This window comes from Schistocerca serialis, chromosome 3 (genome assembly GCF_023864345.2).
Source record: "Schistocerca serialis cubense isolate TAMUIC-IGC-003099 chromosome 3, iqSchSeri2.2, whole genome shotgun sequence".
NCBI lineage: Eukaryota > Metazoa > Arthropoda > Insecta > Orthoptera > Acrididae > Schistocerca > Schistocerca serialis.
The window spans coordinates 319,291,722-319,311,846 of NC_064640.1; the positions used below are offsets into that span (position 1 = coordinate 319,291,722).

Consider the following 20,125-nt stretch of genomic DNA (forward strand, 5'->3'; position numbering starts at 1 on the left):
GGCAGGTATACCCGCCTCTGTTCCTTCTCATTTTTTTCTGTGTTATTTGAAATTTTCAGTATACTTTCTGCTTTTATTTGCCCTCTTCATAAAAGTATAAGTTTCCTGTCTCCCTCTTCACAGTGTTGACATAAATTAACTCAGTTACATCACCACAGCTGTTACGACCCTCCGGTTCTCCACAGCTGTCTCTACAAGAAAATTTGCACAAAAATTAATTTTACAGTGGTTCATTTACAACACCTCTCTGTGGTGACACTACACTCAAATAAAGTAGCGCACCGTCAAGAAACATTAAACCAGAGAAGTAACTAGTAAAACATCCAGATAAAGTAGCAGTCAATGTCACCAGGTTAATACAGCATCACACATCTAGTCTGAGTAAAGGTTGTGAATAGTCTGTTCATAAATCACAATCTACCAACATCAAGGGTTACAACCCTTAACAGGACTCTACGTTATATACCGGTAAAATAATGTGTCCAGTTACTTACATAAAATGGCATGTCCAGTCAAAGGTGAGCTAAAATTCTCAGTGTTTCAGCCACCTACCATTAAGGAAAATGGAGACTTTCCCAACGAATGGAATTTCGCATTATTGACAGTGATCGGATCAAGAGAATTTAGTTGCACATTAAATTATACGGAAATATGTGAATACACAGATGTCACAGGCTCTTTTATTGCTTAAATAAACTTCAGTCAATAGTCTGCGCATATTGATTTATCTGTTTGGTGATGAATGTTGAATATTTCTACTGTTTCATCTGGCATACCATCTTGTGAAGAATGTATTAATTGTCTTCTGGTTGTAGCTCCTGGCATCGCATATAGGATTTAAAAGGAGAACTGGGCTCGTCCTTTTATCTGAACTCTTAACATAATCGGTTCATATAGTCTCTTGTAATAAACATCGTGACCAAATTTAAACAGATATAACGGAACGCCTTGTATAGTAAAGAAGACACAAGTACATAACGGATGAGTCCCACAGAATACAGCCATAGTGCTCCTTCTAGCGGGTAGCCGAGCCTGGAAAGCAGCACATTGGCACCTAAAGGGAGAGTTTGAATTCAAACAACCCTACACGTCTCTGCACATATAATATAAGCCCATACACAGTTTATACCATCTTCAGACCTGAGTTATGCTAAGGCAACCAATCCTTCTCGATGTAGATTACCTTGAGAGTAATGGATTTCGTTTAAAAACTCCAACGTTTGTATCAGCTGAAGCCCTACTGAGGTCTTTTTTTTTTTTTTTTTTTTTTTTTTTTTTGTTAAAGGTGCTTGGAAGCACGTATGGGTGCCTAATTTTCCGCTTACAAGAGCATGTCACTTATGACATCTTCCCCGGATTCTAACCTAACACAGAGATATGCTCACAACTGAAAATCATAAGTACTGCACAATGTGTACCATTAGGCTGCACTGGTGCTGGGATGTCTCCTCACTAAAATGCGCCTTTGGCTGGAGAATTAAATCAACCAACATATTCCAGAATGAAACCAATCAACATATCGCTCCCGGATGCCTCTAAGACACCACGGCGCTCCTTCACACTGATTAACGTATGGTAATTGTATTTTACGGTAAATTTAAGATACAGTTTGTATTCTGTATTCTTCTATCTTCCTATAACTAACATACGACAAGAAAACAGATTGCAGTGGCGGAATGAAGGCGTGGGCTTCTTATACAAGACAATGTTCGTCCCGAATACCTGAGCTGATGAGCTGAAGGTTAAAAAGGGAGAGTGTCACCCGAATGTTTAAACCAGTGTCTTGCTAGGAGCTGAACGCTAATGAAAATTTTTAGTATTTGCTGGAGGACGTAGGCTTGGTCCCGCCATGCCATCACCCACTTCCCCACTATTGTCAAAGAACTAGGGGTTATTCATCTTGATGAACGCAAAGGATTTTTCGGGTACTCATCAAGAATGTTAAAGAACCGCTGTCACGTAGTTAAAAACAGAGTTGATCGTTTGCTGCGACTAACACCATTTTAAGGGGATAAAAATAAAAACTCTATCGTCTGCTTTCGGTAAAGAAATGGCCGCATAACTTCTTGAGTGATATAGTCAATAATTTCAGAGCTTCTGCACCACAACACTATTAATTGTAAGCTACTGGTATGTGAAAAGTATTTTGTCAAATTATCTGTCTATGAATCAGAGACTTGAATAGAGAAATCCGCAACAACATGTTGTGGTCTTCATTTGAAAGACTGGTTAGACGCGCGTCTCCGAGCTTTCTATTCTGGGCATGTCTTTTCATCCCAGCACTTCTACATCTGCTCCAAGATGTTTGTTGTATTCAAGCCATGCACTCTATTTTGTTTTAAGATGTTTGCCATGCCACGTGCGTTTCACTTCTACAGTTACGCTTAAGTGTCATTTCAGTGTATTGTGTATAGGGTTCCATTTCTTCGATTTTTCATTCACTGATGCGACAAAACATTATGACCACTGACCACCGAGAGACTGAATCGTGGCTGTTGCTCTGTGTACACGTGATGTGGTGAGAGAAGTATTTCAGCGGAGGAGAGACAAAAGCGGCATCATTGTAACTACGATACAAGCACCAATGGGTAAAAACACTGATATAAACGAGTATGACAAAGAGCAAATAGTTATTATCCTTCATCTGGGAACGACCGTCTCGGAAACAACAAAGCTGGTCCGCTTTCGGCTTTCTACTGTCGTTATCTTCTACTTAAAGTGGTTGAAGAATGGCGAAACGGATAGGTTACAGGGTGTTGGACGTTCACGCCTCGTCACATATCGGAGGCCTGCACGCTCTGTAAAACAGGATAGGCGGTAATCTGTGGCAAGTCTGACGACAGCGTATAATACTGGTGCAGCGACAAGTGTTTCGAAGCCCACTGTTCAGTGCACATCGTTGAACATGGGGTTCAGATGCAGACAGCCCCTATGTGTTTCCATGTAGACCCAACGGCATGGTCAATTATGAATGCAGTAGACACTGGATCGTCAACACTGGAACGTGGATAAATGGAAACGCGTTGCCTGGTCGACTGGATCATGTACGTTATTACGTCAGGTGGACGGTGGTGGTCACCACCGCCATCCAGGAGAACCGCTTCTCGTAATACAGGCTGGTGGCGGCAGTATTATACAGGGTGATTCAAAAAGAATACCACAACTTTAAAAATGTGTATTTAAAGAAAGAAACATAATATAACCTTCTGTTATACATCATTACAAAGAGTATTTAAAAAGGTTTTTTTTTCACTCAAAAACAAGTTCAGAGATATTCAATATGGCCCCCTCCAGACACACGAGCAATATCAACCCGATACTCCAACTCGTTCCACACTCTCTGTAGCATATCAGGCGTAACAGTTTGGATACCTGCTGTTATTTCTCGTTTCAAATCATCAATGGTGGCTGGGAGAGGTGGTCGAAACACCATATCCTTAACATACCGGCATAAGAAAAAATCGCAGGGGGTAAGATCAGGGCTTCTTGGAGGCCAGTGATGAAGTGCTCTGTCACGGGCTGCCTGGCGGCCGATCCATCGCCTCGGTTAGTTGACGTTTAGGTAGTTACGGACAGATAAGTGCCAATGTGGTGGCACTCCATCCTGCTGAAATATGAATTGTTGTGCTTCTTGTTCGAGCTGAGGGAACTGCCAATTCTCTAACATCTCCAGATACTGTAGTCCAGTTACAGTAGCACCTTCGAAGAAAAAGGGACCAAAAACTTTATTGGCTGAAATGGCACAGAAAACGTTCACCTTAGGCGAGTCACGTTCATACTGAGTTGTTTCCCGCGGATTCTCAGTGCCCCATATACAGAGATTGTGACGGTTGACTTTCCCGTTAGTGTGGAAAGTTGCTTCATCACTAAACACAATCTTTGAAACGAAAGATTCATCTGTTTCCGTTTGATCAAGGATAAAATCACAGAAATCGATTCTTTTAATCTTATCAGCTGCAGACAGTGCTTGAACCAATTTCAGACGATAAGGTTTCATAACTAACCTTTTTCGTAGGACTCTCCATACAGTTGATTGTGGAATTTGCAGCTCTCTGCTAGCTCTGCGAGTCGATTTTCCTGGGCTGCGAACAAATGCTTGCTGGATGCGTGCTACATTTTCATCACTCGTTCTCGGCCGTCCAGAACTTTTCCCTTTGCACAAACACCCATTCTCTGTAAACTGTTTATACCAACGTTTAATACACCACCTATCAGGAGGTTTAACACCATACTTCGTTCGAAATGCACGCTGAACAACTGTCGTCGATTCACTTCTGCCCTACTCAATAACACAAAAAGCTTTCTGTTGAGCGGTCGCCATCTTAGCATCAACTGACGCTGACGCCTAGTCAACAGCGCCTCAAGCGAACAAATGTACAACTAAATGAAACTTTATAGCTCCCTTAATTCGCCGACAGATAGTGCTTAGCTCTGCCTTTTGTCGTTGCAGAGTTTTAAATTCCTAAAGTTGTGGTATTCTTTTTTAATCACCCTGTATTATGGGGACTTTCACTTCGCCTTCCATGAGACATGTGGTAGTATTCGAAGGCGCTATGTTAGCTGTGGAGTACGTGAACATTACTGCGGACTACTTGCATCCCTTCATGCTAAATTTTTTTGTCTTCCCTGGTGGTATCTTCCAGCAGGATAACTGTCTGTGTGACAAGGCAAGAATTGTGGTACAGTGGTTTGAGGAATATCATAATGAACTCAAAATGATTGCTTGGCGGCCAAATTCGCCTGATGTGAACATCATAGAGAACATCTGGAACGCTATCAGGCATCAGCTGTGCGCCCACAAATCACCGGTCCGTAAATTACGGCGATTGCGTGACCTGTGGGCAGAAATCTGATGCCACATATCTTCTGCAACCTACCGACGACCTTTATAATCCATGTCAAGTAGAATCGCAGCTGTATTGCATTCTGTATGTGGACTAATAGGCTATTACGTTGGCGGTCAGTATGTTTTGCCTCATCAGCGTATGTGCGAGTGCTTCGTAGGTGTGGCAGTTGTGCGCGTACCAACTATGTTTGTGTGACATTGTTATTAAGGACGGCATCACTTGTTGCTTTTTCACCATATTGCTGCATGGGTCATAACATGCGGTAAACGTAATAATTTTTCTGGGATATAGCTAAGTAATGGTCATGGGATCGAAATTAGTTACTTGATTATAAATAAAAATAGTTTATTTGAAAATAAAGTAGTGGACTACGCGGGAAAATTATTTCTTTTAAGAAATGCCTCGTAGCACCATATTTGAAAGGCTTCTTTTCGCTATTTGCCTGAATGTTTTGTTTTCATATAAGACTACATTCCAGGAAAAACTTTCAGAAGAGATTCCTAATTCTTAAATTTATATTACATGATAAAATATTTCCTTTTTTCTGGAACTTTTTTCTCTTGTCAGTCTGCACTATCTATCCTGTTTACTTCTGTCGTCGTCAGTTATTTTACTGCTCAAGCAGCAATAGTAATTTCAGTGTCTGACTCAAAAAATGGCTCTGAGCAATATGGGACTTAACTTCTGAGGTCATTAGTCCCCTAGAACTTATAACTGCTTAAACCTAACTAACCTAAGGACATCACACACATCCATGCCCGAGGCAGGATTTGAACCTGCGACAGTAGCGGTCCAACAAGTGTTTGGCGCAGTTGTTAGATCGGTTACTGCTGCTACAATGGCAGGTTATCAAGATTTAAGTGAGTTTCAACATGGTGTTACAGTCGGCGCACGAGCGATGCGACACAGCATCTTCGAGGTAGCGCCTAGAACCGCTCGGCCACAGTGTCTGACTCCCTCAGTATCATCTGACTTAATTCTACTACACTCATTTATCTTGAGACATTATCCATTCTGTTCAGACGAACTTCCAAATCCTTTACCGTCTCGGACACAATTTTAAAGTGATCGGTAAACTTTAAATTTTATTTATTCTTCCTGAACTTTAAATCATTTTCCAAATTTTTCTTTGGTTTCATTTAGAACACTTTCGGTGGACAGATACAATAACATGGGGCATAGGTTACAACACTGTCTCACTCCCATTACTGTCTCCCTTTCTTTCCCATTAAATTCTGTAACTACAGTCCGCTTTCTGTACAAGTTGTAGATAATGTCTCCCATCCAGTATTTTATACCTCACTTGAGAAGGACTGTTTTCCAGTTAATGCTATCGATTGCTCAGTCAAAAAATACAGATGCCATAAATATATATTTGTCTCTCTTTTAATTTACCTTTATAGTAGGTCGTAGAGTCAGTATTTCCTCGCGTGTTTCCATGTTTATCCGGGTACCAACCAAATCTTTCTTTAGGTCGACTTCTAGCAGTAGTGCCATTCTTCTTCACATAATTCGTAAAACCATTTTTCAGTCATGACTTACTAAATTGATGGTTTGGTAATACACCTGTCAGCATCAACCTCCTTTTGTATTCGGATGATTTTCTACAACATAATCAAGGAGATTGAAACACGTCAGGCACAAAGAAAGCAGTGTAAACGGTATGTAAGCTTGGAATCCAAGAAAGGAGCGAGAATACTTCGGATATTTCTAAAGCAGACACATAAAATTCCTGTCGATAGTTGGTTCAAATGGCTCTGAGCGCTATGGGACTTGACATCTATGGTCATCAGTCCCCTAGAACTTAGAACTACTTAAACCTAAGGACATCACACAACACCCAGTCATCACGAGGCAGAGAAAACTGTCGATAGTTATTTCAGGTGCTCTTTCCCCACGATAAGTCTAAATATAGATAAATTTATTGTTTTTATATGAGACTGGCTTCTCAGTTCTCCGCTCTTCTTATCCAGTCTGAGCTCTAAAGTAGCAGCCACCAATCAGGTGGGGATACGATTGTTCCATACGGTTTCGCAGAGCTACGGAAATCATTTCTTATAAGACCAGCAAAAGACGTCAGCGTCTGTAGTTATTTGGGTCCGTCGTGTCATTTTTCTTATGCACGGAGAGAGAGAGAGAGAGAGACAGAGAGAGTGTCAACGCACATTTACAGTCCTGTGCAGTAGACCCAGTCCCCCAGATCTGTGTAAAACATGTGTGTATTCTCTTTAATGGTTCAGCTCTTTCTTAGCAGTAATACCGTCTTCACCAGAGCCTTTGTTAAGCGATTTTGTGATATCTACTGTTTCCTTTATTATAGGGGATTCTGAACCAGGATTTGTCCCTGGTTTTTCGAAGAAAAATTTTTCTTATAGTGCATCACAGTTAAGTGTGTCTTGAACATTGTCCACCTGTATCGTAAAGTTTTTTCAGAGTTCGTCTGGAATGTTCCATTTGCTCGACCGAAACACGGAGATGTTGACCGGTAACGAGATAAGTTCCCCTTGAAGGTCTTTTAAAATCTTGAAGAAGTCCTGTTCTAAATTAACTTTTCATAACTAGGATTCACAGTCATGTGAAATTCCTTGAAAGACATCGTATTTACGCCAGTGACTGTTACACTTTTTATTTCCACTATTGCAAATTAGGCTTTAGGCCATTATCAAGCGCAGATGTTTTGGCTTTAAGCCATGTCTACTTTATACAAGTTGACACATTCATATGTCGTTGTCATTTGCTGCTATACACATTCGTGACGCTGCTAAGTACGATATATGGACATGCGTGCTCGCACTACTTAGCAGCATTACGAATGTATATAACAGCAGATGACAACGACATATAAATGTCTCAGCTTGTGTAAAGAAGACATGGCTTAAAGACAAAACATCTGCACATGATAATGGCCTAAGGCCAAAATTGCAATAGTGGAAATAAAAAGTGTAACAGTCACTGGCGTAAACATGATGTCTTTCAAGAAGTCCTGTTCCATTTCTATAAATCTGTTTTTGCCATAAACTCGTTTTTCATTACGGATTATTTTGGAGTTCATTTTCTGCATCATTCAGCAGTTCTGTGTCCGTTCCATTCATTCCTTTGTTTGATGAAGGCGCTCCCGCTTTATCACAGATTGTGTTCCACTATCGGTTTTCCTGTCTTTTAAGGTTGTCCTTATTTCAGTGCTGATGTTTGCAGCGTGTTGCAAAAGCCTGAGTAGTGTCTACTCTACTGAATTTTGTTCACGTATATCCATAATTACAGAAAGGTCAACAATGGGCTCATCAAAAGACTACTGGCCGGTCGCAGGTTCGAATCCTGCCTCGGGCATGGATGTGTGTGATGTCCTTAGGTTAGTTAGGTTTAAGTAGTTCTAAGTTCTAGGGGACTGATGACCTCAGATGTTAAGTCCCATAGTGCTCAGAGCCATTTGAACCATTTTTGAAAAGACTACTCGACATTATTAACTCAAAGAGGATCATAATCGACTAGTAAGAAAAAATTGAGTGATTTACAAGACATGAACGTCACAGAATAAAGCTTCATAAATCGGTTAGCCTTTGGAACATTAGTAACAGATACACGGGAAAGCTTCAAAATAAGACCAGCAAGAATCAGTCAGAGGAACTGAAGAAAAAATGATGAATCCATGAAGAGATTTTGGGAGACTAAAAAGGCAAAACTTATCATGCCAACTAAAAAGTTGAAACGTGCACCTTAAGTGGGCAAAACTAAGAAATAAAGACAGAAGAAATGAATGTGTTGTATCTTCTACGGATAAAATATGTCATTAAGATTTTGCAAATAGAGGTAGTTGTATTCTGCGGTCAGTGATCCTCCGACGCTCCGGCATAAATCAAGCAACCTTATATTTACGAGGTCCGCTCCTCGGAAGAGCAATAGGGAGCTAGAGCGAGTCTCTATAGACAGGCTGTTTATCTCTGAAGTCGATTGCATAGCTCTCCGTATTCCCCGTCGTGGTTATATCGATTGCGTTGTAATTGATAAACCTTGTCACACGGGGGCAATGCGGTGATAAATCACGCCAGTATCTGGCCGCACGTCAGCACCGCGCCGCTATAAAACAGTCGCTATCTGCCGCCCATGCAAAACGCGGGGGGTAGTCAGGGGGCGCAGGGGGGAAAAAACACAAAGCGGCTTAGCATCTGCATAATAAGTGTGTGAAAGTTATTATAGATGGCTTTTATCGGCGGGCGGCCTCTTGTTTGCGGAATGCAAACCCTCGCGGCTTAGGGGTGCGCGCCAGATTGTGCGGCCGTACTGCATAAACACAGATACTGGCCGCAGGTGCTGAGCGTAGCGCAGCACAGGCTTGCGGCGGATGCTGTCACCCTGTGAGAGGTGTGCGTCTGCATAAGCACATTAAACCACCACTTATGACGTGTGAAGTGCTTTTTCACTGACTGATAACAATAATGATTAATATTTTCTGCGGCTTCCTTTCATCGCAATATGTAAACGTTGTCTTAATTCGTAGTTCCACTTAGATATCAACGACATATGCTGGTGAACAGTCCTCGAGACAGATTCTTTAGTACTTTTACAGTAAGCAGACATACTTAGAACGTAACGCTAAAAACTAGTGGACGTTCAGGTGAGCGTGAGAGATACGCCGCCAGTTTTACCAGTTCGATAGATTCCAGTAAAAATGCTGCTACCAGTACTGGTGCAACAGCCGTTGAGTAGCATAAATCCGCTCTTAACTACGTCTATATCTATACACATACTCCGCAAACCACCATACGATGGGTGGCGGAGAGTATCCTGTACCACTATTAGCCGTTTCCTTATCTGTTCCATTCGCAGATAGAGCGAGGGAAAGCTTTATGAGCCTCCGTATGAGCCCTAATTTCTCGTATCCTATCTTCGTGGTCCTTACGCTAAATGTATGTTGGCGACAGCAGGATCGTTGGGCAGTCAGCTTCAAATGCCGATTTTCTAAATTTTCTCAACGTCACCTTTCCCACAGGGATTCCCAATTGAGTTCCCGAAGCATCACCGCAACACTTGCGTGTTGTTCTAACCTACCGGTAACGAATCTAGTAGCCCATCTCTGAATTGCTTCCATGTCTTCCTTTACTCCGACCTCGTGCGTATCCCGAACACTCCAACAGAACTCACGAATAGATCGCAGAAGCGTTCTATATGCGGTCTCCTTTAGGGATGAATCACACTTTCCTAAAATTCTCCCAATAAATCGAAGTCAATCATTCGCCTTCCCTACCACAGTCCTCGCATGCTGGTTCCGTTTCATATCGCTTTGCGGTGTTACGCCCAGATATTTAAACGAGTGTGTCTAGTAGAACACCACTAATGCTGTATCCGAATATTACGAGTTTGTTTTTCCTACTCACCCGCATTAACCTACATTTTTCTACGTTCAGAGCCAGCTACAATTCATCACACCAACTAGAAATTTTGTCTAAGTCATCTTGTATCATCCTATAGTCGGTCATCTTCGACACTTCGTACACCTCCGCATTATCAGCAAACAACCGCAGACTGTTGGCTACCCTGTCCGACAGATTTAGCGACCTTGGTCTTCTAAGTGGATTATATTTGAAACTTCCTGGCAGATTAAAACTGTGTGCCCGACCGAGACTCGAACTCGGGACTTAATTCTCATTCTGGATTATATTTGTTTATTGAAACTAACAGGACTTGGAGGCGTACGCAAGAGTTTTACAAGGTATATATACAAAACACAGAATATACAGTGTCGGAAATGGCAAGTTTACACCATGAACACCATGCTACTAAACTCATACTCCCATGTTTCCATGCATGTGGAGAACGATGATAAAAATTTCATCTGTATGAGAACTTATCTGCGGTGCGGTGAAGTCTCATTCCTAGAAATGAAGAACAATGTGAGAACATTAGGGCTTATCGGTGTGTCTAACGTTGATGGGAATTTAGAGGAGGAGATCGCAACACAACATGCTCAGGAGGCATGCGCGAGCACCTTCTCGCCATCTTTTGGATGTTAAGAAATGTTGTATAATTGGCATGAGGGCCATAGAAACATCATACCGGCAGGTAGCATAGACAGCTGACTGAAGCTGAATGACTTCAGAAAGAACAACGCAGAATAATAGTGTAAAAAGAAGAGTGGAGGCTCAGGTCCTTGAACGGCTACACCACGAGAAGATCGTAAGATTGTTCTACTTGCTCTGACGAATAGACGGATAACAACTGCTGAATCCAAGAAGAAATTACAGGCAGCGTGTAACCAAAAATCGTTTGGAACGGATTACTAGAAATTGGGTTGAGTGCTCGAGTTGACATGTGTCGCTTATCTTTAACACCGTACCGAAGACGACAGAGACTTGTATGACGTAGAGACAGAGTTAGTTGGGATATTGAGTGAGACTTTCTTGGGTAGACAGCGATGAGTTCCGCTTCCGTTCGTGGCAGTCAGAATGACACTACGGTTTCCCTAGACGGCATAGTGAAAGTTCACAGAAAGCAGCGATTTTCGAGACCCATACCTCTCCAACTCCCGGAATCATTTTGAGAGAAGCTGTTGGTTATGACAAAAGGCCTGATTTGATAATTGTTAAACGGAGGCTGAATGCTAGCCACTATGTAGCAAGAACGGTAAACCCTATTAGCATAATCTTCATGACCAGAGTACCAAATAGTATACTGCATCACTTGATGGAAGAACAGATATTGCAGTTTACATCCTAAGAGGCTCGAGGAATGTACGGTTCCTTAACTAGCATACCCGCCTCCTGAGCTCTTGCCCATACAGCATCTCTGAGAAACGATGGGAAAACATAGACTTTCCTATCAACCTCGGAGCAGCAATCTTCACGAACTAACGAAGCATGTGTTTCAAGGATGGCAAAAAATTAATCGTGATGATATTCGAGGGCAGTGTGCTTCCATACTATAGTGAATAAAAGAGTGTATTCGTGACCGTATGGGTCACACTTCATGCTGATGTTTATGATGGACATTAGTTTCGAATGGAGCGAAAATTTAATCATTTAAACCTACCACTTGACGAACATCTAACAAAGTCGGTTGGTTGGTAGGGCGATTTGGTGTAGGGGACCAAACAGTGAGGTCATCGGTCCCATCGAATTAGGGAAGGATGGGGAAGGAAGTCGGCTGTGTCCTTTCAAAGGAACCATCCCGAAATTTCCCTGAAGCGATTTAAGGAAATCACGGAAAACCCAAGTCAGGGTGGCCGGACGCGGGTTTGGACCGTCGTCCTCCCGAATGCTAACCACTGCACCGCCTCACTCGGTCACAAAGTCGGATACATATCTGATTGGAACTTCATAGAGAAATAATTTCCATTTTTGCATTTCTGGAGCATTGTATTTTCGTATTAATAAAATGCATGATTGGCACAGGCTTTTAATCACTTCTCTATAAAATCAAAACCAATATCTAAATATTTTGTGAGCCTTTCTAATTTTAATGTCGCACATTTGGGCCTACTCTACCACTGTCTCTTCAATTTATTCTTTCTTTACATTTGTATTTTCACTCATGCAGTCCATCAACTTTAGACACAAGTGGAAAACCATTAGCTGAAAACGTCATGCTGTACATTGGCTACATCAAATTTCTTACCCGAAGGAAGGAAGATTAAGGGCTTAATATCGAAACGGTGATGAGACCGTCTGAGTCAGTGAAGGAGCTACCATTGGACGAGGATAGGACAGGGTATTCACCGTAGCTTATTCAAAGGAACAGTACTGACACATATCTGAAGTGGTCTGAGGGAACCACGGGAAAACCAGTCTGGACGACCAGACTGTGCCACCCGGATACCTGCGATATATCCTTTCAGTTGGGCGCAGTACGCACACGGACATTGTCGTGCAATAAATAAATTACCTGCGTTGTCGTTTCATAGAATATGCTATGAATAATCCACCTCAGCTTTTGTTGCTCACAGACGACGTCACAACTGATTATATGTCCTCGAAGGAAATGTTCGACGAGCGGCAGTCCCTCACTGCGAAGTGATTATTATCATTATTTGCAGTAATATTGTAGTTTTAATCATTTCCTTTTACACAATGTGAGTGACAACATCTTACTCATTATCTGTTACTCTCAGTTGTGTGTCGTGCTAATGTAAAATGAAAATCTAAAAAGCTTGTACAACTAAACGTTTTCTGCGTAAACATGAAGAAGATTTAAAAGCGGCACCCACACAAGTTTTAAGTATCCTAAGGTGTGCTCGTGGAACAGCATGTCAGAACTCTGGAAACATGGCAGAAGATGTGTAGTTGTGTAACAGATAGCTGTTGTGATTGGCAAAGCTGAAGTGGTTAACTGAACGACGCTCCTAGCAATATGGACAGAATGTGAATGTGTTGCTCACCGGATCACGGAAGGCGCTTCCTTGTAATTTATTCGAGGCTGTTCTCACTCTAGTCTTCAAATCGAACCATTACCTTATATTTGAGCTCAACCGGCGCCTCCCCCACATGAAATATGATCTATATTTATCTCTGTCCGTTACTAAAATGTATGTATTTCTTTTTTACAGATCTCCTGCCGTACTCGAAGGATGGCTTACCAGTGACGAGAGAGTTCCTGATGAAGGTAGTGGATGTACTGCTGGAATACATCAAGCAGTCCCACGACAGGAACGCCAAGGTGCTGGAGTTTCACCACCCGGCGGAGATGCGCTCCTTGCTGGACTTGGAGCTGCCCGATCGCGGCGTCTCTCTGCAGCAGCTCGTAGACGACTGCCAGACGACGCTCAAGTATCAGGTCCGCACAGGTAAGCTGCTGCTCAGCCGCGCCGTACTTGGGTTAACGGAAGTTCACCAATTGCGGGATATCCTCACAACTGAAAATTTCTTAAAGCAAAAAACTCCGTATTCAAGCCCTGGTAGACCGTGCGATGTGGACAGGCCGCTTTGTCATCCTGCCCCATGTGGCGCCATGTTGAAGCGGTATGGAGGGAAAGCATCTTAGGCTATCTCGTAAATATTTCATAACAAATCGTTCCTCACACAGTGACTATACTGCCTATCATTAGAATTCATAACCACTTACTGAAGTTACTTGACGAGTTATTAGAGCACAAGACCATTCACAAGTTGACAAGCATTAACAACCCCACGACAGATCTTAACAGAAGTAGATTAGAGGCAACATCAAAGTAGAAATACCATATAACACTTATGTAAGGCAGGTGTAATGAATAGCAAATAAAAGGTCATATTGCGTTACTAAACCAAGTGAATTTATTACGAACAAAAACTGACAACAAAATAATGCTGAGAACTAAATGTCGAAGTAGATTATAGCTATGCAAAGAACACGTGCATCTTTATAGACCCGAGAGTAAAAATATAAATGTAATGAATAGAAAATAACTTGATCTTTGAGAAACCGTAGACACGAGTGATAAGGGGAAAGAAGTCTATCACCAACTCGAAGGTTTACGCGAACTTGGAGCACTGACGAGTGGTTTTAGAATTCGAGCTTGCCTGGAATTACCGGCCTAAGGGGCTCGATTCGTGTTCTTTTGATGCTGACGGGGCTCGCGAGTACGACATTCAGCTCTGCAATGAATTTGCATCTGCCGTCATCTTGTTTTTCATCATGACTTTCGTCTGCGTTGGGACTTAGCGGATGATATTTTTCCGCTCTCCCCATGTGCAGTATAAATCTTAGGAAGGGTTCCTCTTAAAAACCAGACAGGACCAACATTTTGCCCACATTCTAATGCAATGAGCTCCGACATAATGGACTCATCAGTACCCAGATCTCGGTTCTGATATTTGCAACGTATTGATGACATTGCATAGACGCCATTCGTGGTGAAATACAACAGTGCAATCTGAAGGCTACGCTCGCATCTGCATTTACGTTCAGTCAATCATATCACGCAGTGTTTCCATATTTTTGTCCATCAATGTATGTACCTTATAAGACGCATGTATACGAAAGTAGAAATGACACACGGACGTAAAGAATGCTTAAGGGTTTCCTGAAAGAAATGAATCGGTTGTTGCACCCGCTACTGTCTAAGAGTTGTGTAATCACTCATTGCGAAAAAAAGTGAAATCAAATACTGACAGTATCAGCAAACAATACACTAATGAGCTAAGCTCTTTCAACATTTAACGATCCACAACTAGGTAGTCGACGGACCAAGAAAAGTTCGTCAGACATCAACATAAACTGAAGCAGTCATCTTAATTAACAATTTTTACTAAAATTCTGCACAAAGTGGACGACAGTTAACAGATGGGATTTATTAAAATAGTAGTAGTTTTCTTGAGGGACAGCTATCGAGTTTTGCTCTTTTTTGTCACGAACTACATTTGAAGCGAACTTACGTGTTTTGATGGGTCACAACCACTTCCTTTCTTATAATTTTATAAACAAGGAAGGCAGATTGGAGCTTTGAGATTTTTGTTTTCGTGTGATAGAATTCGGAACCGTGTTACGATGTTGACAGTCATCATTTTTACAAAATTTTTAAGTAGTAGTTTTAACTGATTACATGATACTGAAGTTCTACATGATAGTGATGACTTACAGGTATGATCGTCTCTTAATTGAATTTTTCTCCGTACCATACAATAAAATATATTTTGAGAACAAGTAGATTGACTTTACTGTTCAGATCTTACAGACGCCCAAAGAGAGCAAATTGTTGATGCACCTTAAGCAAGTACATCAGTGACAATACACGTAAATTTTCTAGGGTTGCCAGAGCTATAGTATCTGTACAGATTTCTGGGTAAAACTTGGTGAGGTAAAGATAACTATCCAAAATTACTGATAGACAGGAGGACAGAGGACGTTAACGAGGACTGTTGTCTCTCACAAGAAGACCATTACCACCAGAATGCAGTATCGACGAAAGCAGTACGAGAGGAAATGCATAGACAGAGCTACTACTGTTAAACATCAGTGGTCCAGGTGAATCCAAAGAACATGCTCCAGAGACGCAAGGAGCACAAAATTTGGACTGCTTACCAGTGGCGTAGCGTGGTTGTAAAGGTTGGGGAGACTCGACATTTATTATAGGGAGACAAAATAGTACAATAAACAATAATTTAAACAAAAGGCATCAAATATAACAACTACTACTACTACTACTACTACTACTACTACTACCACTACCGCCGCCACTAATAATAATAATAATAATAATAATAACTAACTTGTTCAAAAAACGATGAGAAATTTTTAGAACTCCAGCAGCAAGAGAAGACGCACTTATATCTTCTTGTACACAAGTGTAATGCGTCTGTCTTCTTTCCACGAATGAGTCTATAACTCGGTCTACAAAGATCTTACCACTGGATAGCTCTCCAAGTGGTGTCTTTTCTATTGCTAACTTGCTCAAACACGACAGCCGGGTGTTGGACATTAAATTCCTTAAATAATTCTTCACTCGTTTAAGAGTACTCATGCTTTGTTCACTGCTTGCTGTAGTTGCGGGTAGGGTCAAAACAAAACGCAGGAACTTCGTTGTTTCTTCATAAACAGAGTCTAAAGCAATGTTGGCAATGTACTTTAAGAGGATTCTTGGAGTTAAGTGTTTTTTCACATGAGCGTATATGTTACACAGTGCATTTTCAAGTTGTTCTTGTTTCAAAAAAGGGTGCTGTTCTACTAACTGAAGCAGTTTCAACTTTAGGAATTCGTTTTGATAGTTTGGGAAACGCTTTTCGTCCAAAAGTTCACAAACTGAATTTGGGGAAACTCTTGAAATCTTCTTTCCATCTGAACAATTTGCAAATCCAGTATCTCGTCTCGTAAGTTAGTGCCCTGAGAGATGTCTTTTGACTGTCACGGAATGATAAGTAGCCATTCAAACACAAACTGAATTTAATGCATTCATCAATGAATGTTTCCGTTCTTAACTGTCGTAATTTTCCCAAAAAAGTTCTTATTTCGTCCTGTCAAGCAATTATACTGACAGATTTTGACTAAAGAACATTAAAGAAATGAACAACATAAACAAAGCACCCTCGGTAGAAACAAAGCAAGTAGACAAACGTAGGATCATCCATCCGTCGTTTCATTCTCACAGCACAGCTCAAAGATTCTGGGTCCCACTGAGAGTCTGTATCATCAATTGTATTATTGAAAACACTATATAGCTCTGAGAAAAGACTAGATATTGTTGAAACTGCCCTGAAATGAAAGTTCCAGCGAGTATTGCTTGCATGTGGCAGTTTAAATCCTTTCTCAGTTATCAATACACTTCGTTTTGGTGATTTGTTGAAAAACGAATGGAGTGATGTAAAATCGCTTACAAACATGCGTACTTGTCGTATAATTTTGGAGGCATGTAACAGTACCAAATTCAGTTGGTGTGCGTAAAAATGAATAAACAGCGCATAGGAACAAAACTGCTTCACCAGTTGTTGTAGTCCTCTTTCTCTGCCTGCCATTACTGAAGCACCATCATATGTTTGACTAACCACTTTTCTTTCCACATTCCATTCTTTCAATACTGTATGAATAATGTTTGACAATCCTTCAGCAGTTTTATCTCCAGAAACGTCGTAAAATCCAACGAATCTGTCCTCAATTTTGTCGGTAATACAGTTTCTGAATATTATACTCATTTGACTCTTGCATGACACGTCTAATATTTCATCAGCTTGAAATCGAAATGAAATTGTAGTTCTGAATTTCAGACCTTATTTTCTCATTAACTGCCAGAGTTATCATTTCTGTTACATCATTCTGTATATCTGGAGAAGTTCCTTTAAAGGTTGAAGATGATGACAGATGGTGTTGGATTAAATGTTCTCCTTGAGCTAGTAAATCCAACAATTCTAGATAGTTATCTTTGTAGCTGGAGGATTCATCTTCTCGATGGCCGCGAAAGGCTAGTTCTTGTTTACAAAGAAATACAGTTGCCTGAATAATACAAGCCAATACTCTCGAGTTGGATGCAACTTGTTCGTTGTATTTTATTAATGTCAGACGAGCAGCTTCAGAAAGAGCGTGCTCAATTCTACTTTTGCCCAATAACTGAAATGATTCTATGTTCTGCAGGTGACGTTTTGATATCTGATGCTTTGGTGCTTTCCTGTCAAAGTTCTTTATTGTACAAATGCCCTCATTGCACCATTCCCTTTCACCACCAAACAGAAGACATATATAACAACATAATCTGTTATTAACTGCATTCGCAGTCAGCCAAGTATACTTTTCGTACCAGGCTGTCTGAAAAGTGAGTTTTTGTTTGGCTTCACTTAAAACTGCACGGAGTATAGGAGTAGGTTGTTTGTCCTTCAATTCGCACTTTTTTTCGTACGGTACGTTAACCTAGAAAAAGGCGTTTTTAATAAAAATTCTATAAGTATTCAGTTCTCGCTCACTCATGTTGGCGACACAACGAAAATATGCACTAAAATCACACAAGAATGACTATGAACACAGACCGCGTGACTGTTGACTTCCGTGTTAAAAGCCAGCATAGAAGCAGCAGAGTCTAGTCTCGATACCTGCTAGCAAGTGCAGCGCACCGGCCTTCGTGGAAGAGGGGAAGTGGAGGGGGCGCAGGCGCACACAGCCAGGTAAGAGAAGGGAGGCGGAGACAGACCAGTTGAGTCTGAAGCAGGCAAATACACCAATACTCAGCGTGCGGCGTGGGCTACGAGACTGATGTCTTCGCACATTTAGAGCTCTTAGCAGAAAGTTATTTATATTTTTGTTATGAGTTACTATTGCATCTTTTTTAAGCACGAATCCAGGGGAGACTAAGTCTCAAAGTCTCCCCTCACGCTACGCCACTGCTGCTTACCAATAAAAGTATTAATGTGGTAATACAAATTCACTTCTCTTGTAGTAAGTTGAACGACTGATGAAGCAATTATATCATACTGCCTTCTACCCCAAATAAAACATGGTGGAAGGTACACAGACTATCTGATCAAAAGTATCCGGACACCACTATGTAATGCAGAATTGAACACCACATGTCACGGAGGTGGACCCGCCAGTATAAAACGAGGCGAGGAGAATTGTGTTGTCAACAGCCAAGTAGTAACAGCAGAATCGGTCGGTCAAGAGAGTTCAGTGATTTCGAACGTGGAGTAGTCAATAAACCCACCATGGACATTGCAGCCCTTCGAAAACTGCCCATGTTGCCTGATGGTGATGTGATCGTAAAGTGCAAACGCGAAGGAAGAATCACAGCTAACCCAAGAACCGGCAGACCTCATGCACTGACGGACAGAGACAGTTGTAGAGCGCTGTGTGTGTGTGGGGGGGGGGGGGGGGGGGGAGGACGATTGCACAATCACAGCGGTCAAACAGTTCCTTATAAGTCACACATTTTCGTGTTCAGTGCTAAGCGACGCTTGAGTTGGTGTAAAGAGCGACGCTACTGGAGAGTGGATGACTGGAAACGAGTGGTTTGGAGTGCCGTTTGGAGTTTTGGTTCAGCGAATGCCTGGGGAACGTTACTTGCCATCACTTGCAGTGCCAACAGTGAAGTTACAGCGAAGGAAGGGAGATTAGTGTTTAACGTATCTTCGACAACGAGGTCATGAGGGGCAGAGCACAATCTCTGATTAAGGAAGGATAGGGAAGAAAATAGGCAGTGCCCTTTCAAAGAAAGGAGGTAGTGTTCCGGTATGGGGCTATTTTTCGCGGTAAGGTTTGATCCTCTTACCTCGCTTAAGAAACAGCTAAATGCTGTACTGCATAGAGTAAAGAACAGTTCGGAGACGATTATTGTTTGTATCAGCGTGACAATACTTCCTGTCGTGAAGAAGCATCTGTGAGGCAATCGTTTGAGGATAATAACAGTTCTGAAATGAACTGGCCTGCCTAAAGTCCCGACTTAACCAAGGGAACGCATTTGGGATGGGTCACAACGACGACTTCGCTCCAGATCTCACCGCGACACCACTACCTTTTCTGGTTTCTGCCCTTGAGGAATAATGAGATCCTATTCCTTCAGAGACATTCAGACACATCACTGAAAGTGTCCCCAGCAGCCGCGCGGGATTAGCCGAGCGGTCTTGCGGCACGGTAACTCAGCGTGTTCGGTCAGAGTGTCAGCTGCCCTCTGTAATAAAAAAAACTGGGTTAGTGGATCAACGACGAACTGAAACTGATGTCTTGCGACGTCCGCCCCGAGCAGATACACCGAACGAAAAAACGAACAAAATGAGATCAAAAAAAAAAGAAGCCTTCTAAGGCGCTGCAGTAATGGACTGTGCGGCTGATCCCGGCGGAGGTTCGAGTCCTCCCTCGGGCATGGGTGTGTGTGTTTGTCCTTAGGATAATTTAGG

At 41.8% G+C, this 20,125-nt stretch overlaps 1 protein-coding gene across 1 annotated transcript in view; it reads left to right on the top strand.

Moving 5' to 3' along the window:
* The window catches only part of LOC126471603 (glutamate decarboxylase), a 278,613-nt gene that overhangs the window by 107,629 nt on the left and 150,859 nt on the right, over positions 1 to 20,125 (top strand). Inside the window, exon 2 of the mRNA XM_050099840.1 lies at positions 13,384 to 13,620. Within this exon, the coding sequence (XP_049955797.1) occupies positions 13,384 to 13,620 (237 nt within the window). The remainder of the gene's footprint in view (positions 1 to 13,383; positions 13,621 to 20,125) is intronic.